Raw genomic sequence first — 4476 nt, forward strand, 5'->3', positions numbered from 1 at the left:
GGATTGAGTAGTTTGAATAATTTTAGTTGGCTTTGAGCTATGAGGTTGTCACTAGTTGTCTGGAATCTGTCCCTGGGGTGATTACAGCAGAGGGATAGTGTCCCACACTGATAAAGAGAGGCAGATGGGGGGGGGGGTATGTACTCAGGATTTGTTGGTTTTAACACCAAAGACATTAATTCTTGTAAGTTGTTCACTATGTCTATGAATTAGCAAATCTGAGAGGGGCAGTCCCTTGCAGGGTCTGCAAGGCCTCAAGATGTCAGAGCATCATAAATATAGAAAACATATGCAGTATATTATATCTTCACTAAAAGCTCATGTTGAATGTTTAGGTTTAACACTGTTAACTTCTTGTGCTCAGCTCTGGAGACAAGCTTTGGGATGGGCCCTGCTATAGTCTGAACACATTTGATTCATTTCTAAGGAATCTGTATGTGTGGCATGAGCATCCTGGAAACAGTGATGTTTAAGGCCCTATGCATAGCAAGAAATTCCAGGATGAGCACTGTGGAAAACCTTTTCCTGGCAAAGCTTACTGAGATCTAGCTGTGTGAGACCTAGGAAAAAACCTGGATTCTAAGCTCCTATATACTTTCAACCAAAAGTTATACTTTCATCCCAAAAGTTCCGGGCACTGGATCTCAGCTCAGATCACATATCAGACTAGCCTGGGAGCCTTAAGAAGCAGAGGTGCTCAGGGATCACTGCCAAGAATTAGATTCAGGGAAACCGTAAACAGATGACCGAAAGATTGCAAATCTCTGCTGGTGATTTTAAAGGATATGCAGATTAGGGCCACAGTCTATCACATCTCTGACATGTTGTACCTCCAAAACACTTTGCTGCCCCTCCAGTCCTTTCCCAGTGACCCAATGGTATCAGCCAGTCCCAACATTCTCTCATATTCTCAACTCATTATAGAATTCTGGGAAGTTCATTTTATTTATCTTTCATTTAAGCCATTTGTTATCATACACAAGCCCAAAAATATAAGCTAGAATTCAAAACATTCCCTAGGATTTTGGGTAGTGGAACCAAGAAAGGCAACAGGCCATGAAGTCTCAGGGATTTTGAGTGGTGGGAAGTTCTCTGCCAGCTGTCTTACCATGGAATGTGTGGTCTGAGTTTGTCCCTCATCCACATCTTCTAAAACTGCCTTTGACTTCTTTCTCATCATAGCTTAATTTGACATTCACAGAGATTGACTTTACTTGAAGAAAAGTAATTTGATAAGGGAGAATTTTAAGGGCCTCTGATACTTCCAAAAGCAACTATTGAAACTGGTTTACCTACTCCTATTATGAAGTTCACAGATTTATAATGAGTCCCATTCTCTATCAAACAAGTTTATAAACTTCTTCACATGAGGTAACAGTACGGGGGATGAGGACAACGGACTTCCAGAAATCTACTTAAGAGCAATTCCTACATCTGAGCACAAAGGGCATGTTTAGGACTCCTGGGAGTCAAGGCAACAAGGGAAAGATGGCATGGCACAGCTTTGCTAGCTGATAAAATGCACCTGTCAGCCATAGCAAAAGATCTCACCTATTTCTAAGAAAAATTCGTCACATGGATCCTCATGTAAATAAGAATTTTGAAATATATAATTCATATATTTGTAGATCTAGTTCTTAGTTTACACATGAAAGTAAATGTTTTATTTAAATTTTTTTTTCTTGTGTGCATATTTACTCATTTGTGTATTATTAGAAATATTGCTAAGTATGTATATTTCACAAAACATGGGCGTTCTAATTTTTTTTCATGTTTATTTATTTTTTATAGAGAGCAGGGGATGGGGCAAACAGGGGAGAGAGAGAGAGAGAGAGAGAGAGAGAGAGAATCCCAAGCAGGCTCCACACTGTCAGTACAGAGCCCAATACCAAGCTTTAAGCCACAAACCATGAGATCATGACCTGAGCCAAGTTCAAGAGTTAGATGTTTAACTGACTGAGCCACCCAGATGCCCCAAAACATGGAGTGTTCTAATGTACTGTGGTTCTTTTTCTGGCTTTTTACAATGGAAACTTTGATCATCAGTTTTTAGTCTTTCCTCTCTTTTAACACATACATTTTACATTACAAGTTCTCCTCTCCTGAGCCTGGGTGACTCAGTCAGTTAAACATCTGACTTTTGCTCATATCATGACACACAGTTCCATGGGTTCAAGCCCTGCTCAGGCTCTCTGCTGACAGCTCAGAACCTGGAGCCTACTTTGGATTCTGTGTCTCCCTCTCTCTTTGCCCCTCCCCTGCTTGCATTCTGTCTCTCTCAAAAATAAATAAACACTAAAAAAAATGGGAAAAAAGTCTCATCTAAGCACTGCTTTGGCTGCATGACATGTTTTTTTATAGTACTTTTTCATCATGAAATAATGCCAAACCTACAAAAACTTTAAAAAATATTAGGAAGAACTCCCACAGCCCCTCTGTCAGCTCACTTAATTGTCGCCGTCTGCTGTTTTCATCCATCACTCCACTCTCCGACTCAGAGTGGATACTTTATAGCCCATGATGAGTTGGTTTACTTCTTCCCCACAGCGAGGCTTGGCAAGAGGCAGGCAGAGGGCCCTGGAACCAGTCCTCCACCGGCGGCTTTGTCCTCACAAGCCTTTTTAATGAGAGCCCAATGCACCTGTTCCTCTTCAGCATGGTTGTGGTAGTCTACACACTTGCCATGGCTGGCAACACTGCCATGGTTTTCCTGATCTGGGCAGATGCCCGGCTCCACACACCCATGTATTTCCTCCTCAGCCAGCTGTCTTTTCTGGACATCTTCTTCACCTCAGTCACCATCCCCAAGATGATAGCAGGCTTCCTCTTTGGCTGGACTAGCATCTCATTTGTGGGCTGTGGAGCACAAATGTTTTTCTTCATGTTCTTTGGGGCCACAGAGTGCCTCCTGCTGGCCCTCATGGCCTATGACCGTTACGTGGCCATCTGCAACCCTCTGCGCTACCCATCACTCATGAGTCATCAGACCTGTCTGCTCATGGTGGCTGCCTCCTGGCTGGGAGGGTCTCTCAATGCCTCCATCCAGACTGCACTGACCCTGCAGTTCCCCTATTGTGGCTCAAGAAAGATTGCACACTTTTTCTGCGAGGTGCCCTCACTGCTGAGGCTGGTTTGTGCTGACACAGCCTCCTACGAGCACGTTCTTTTTGTGACAGGTGTGGTAGTCCTTCTGCTGCCCATTGCCTTTATCACTATGTCCTATGCCCTCATCTTGGCAGCAGTGCTTGGGATGCACTCTGTGGAGGGGCGTCGGAAGGCCCTAGCCACCTGCTCCTCCCACTTAACAGTTGTCAACCTCTTCTATGGACCCCTCGTCTATACCTATATGTTACCTGCATCCTACCACTCTCCTGGCCAGGATGATGTAGTGTCCATCTTCTATACAGTCCTCACACCCATGCTGAATCCTGTCATCTACAGTCTCAGGAACAAGGAAGTGACAGGAGCAATGAAGAATGTCATAGGGAAGTGTGGGATGGGTAAGATTGCTTAACACTCAGGAGAGGGGGCCTTCCACCTCTAGGACATCTCTGTGGCTTCAGGAGCCCATTCTAGGATTTCCTCCTGAGAAGAGAAGTGGAGTCCCAAATCCACATAAATGGAAGTGAAAAGGCAACCCCTTATTCCCCTCCATCCACTGCCTTTCTCCTCAAAGAGTTGTCCAGATTGTCAGTATCCACTTTTCACTCCCCTGCCTCACCTCAACAAACTCCAGTCTGGTTTCTGTTCCAGCCATCCCTTGTCCAAAGGGCAATATTTCATCGCCTCTGTCACTAAATGTCCAAAAGCATCTCTTCTCCCCAAAGGGCCCCCAAAGCCCTTCTTCTCTGGCTATTTCCCCAAATTTCTCCTTCATCCCTGTCCTCCAGCCACACTGGCTGCCTTATTGATCAGAATTCCTAAGCACAATCCCAGTTTGTGGTCCTTCAACACAGAGTTCCTGATGCCTGGGTGCTTTCCTCCACACTTTTGCATGTTTGCATGAGGAACTTCTCAAATATGATTATATCAGAGATGCCTGTACTGGCCACACTGTCCAAGATGGTATCCCTATCCCATTCCACCATCTCTTTCTAACTTAATTTGTGTATTCAATGTTTCTTTTTCCCTTTAGAATGTGCAGTTCAGGGGAGTTGAGGTTTTGATTTGTAGTGTTGTACCCTCATCTCCCCGAAGACTGCCTGGCACACAGTCCATCAATAAACATTTGCTGAATAAATGGATAAACCCAATGAACATTTCTTACCTAATCCCAAAAGTGTTGGCACTGTTGCTAGTTCCTCCTTGAAAATCTTTTTTCCTTTGGTAGTGATACCACATTTCTGTTTTTGTTTTTTTTCCCTACTTTGGCCCATGCCTTCCCATTAAGTTACGAATGACTTAAAACATGGTGATAGACCCTTCTCTTCTCAGTCCACAGTCTCTCAGGTCACTCTCATTCATGGCGATGGTTTC

At 44.0% G+C, this 4476-nt stretch overlaps 1 protein-coding gene across 1 annotated transcript; it reads left to right on the forward strand.

The window, feature by feature from the left end:
* Positions 1-2620: 2620 nt before the first annotated feature.
* On the forward strand, positions 2621-3847 carry LOC101084082 (olfactory receptor 2T1-like). Its single transcript, XM_023239879.2, has one exon. The coding sequence runs from the start codon at positions 2636-2638 to the stop codon at positions 3512-3514; it is 879 nt and encodes a 292-aa protein (XP_023095647.2). The 5' UTR covers positions 2621-2635; the 3' UTR covers positions 3515-3847.
* Positions 3848-4476: the final 629 nt, after the last annotated feature.

This window comes from Felis catus, chromosome A1 (genome assembly GCF_018350175.1).
Source record: "Felis catus isolate Fca126 chromosome A1, F.catus_Fca126_mat1.0, whole genome shotgun sequence".
NCBI classification, from domain to species: Eukaryota; Metazoa; Chordata; class Mammalia; order Carnivora; family Felidae; genus Felis; species Felis catus.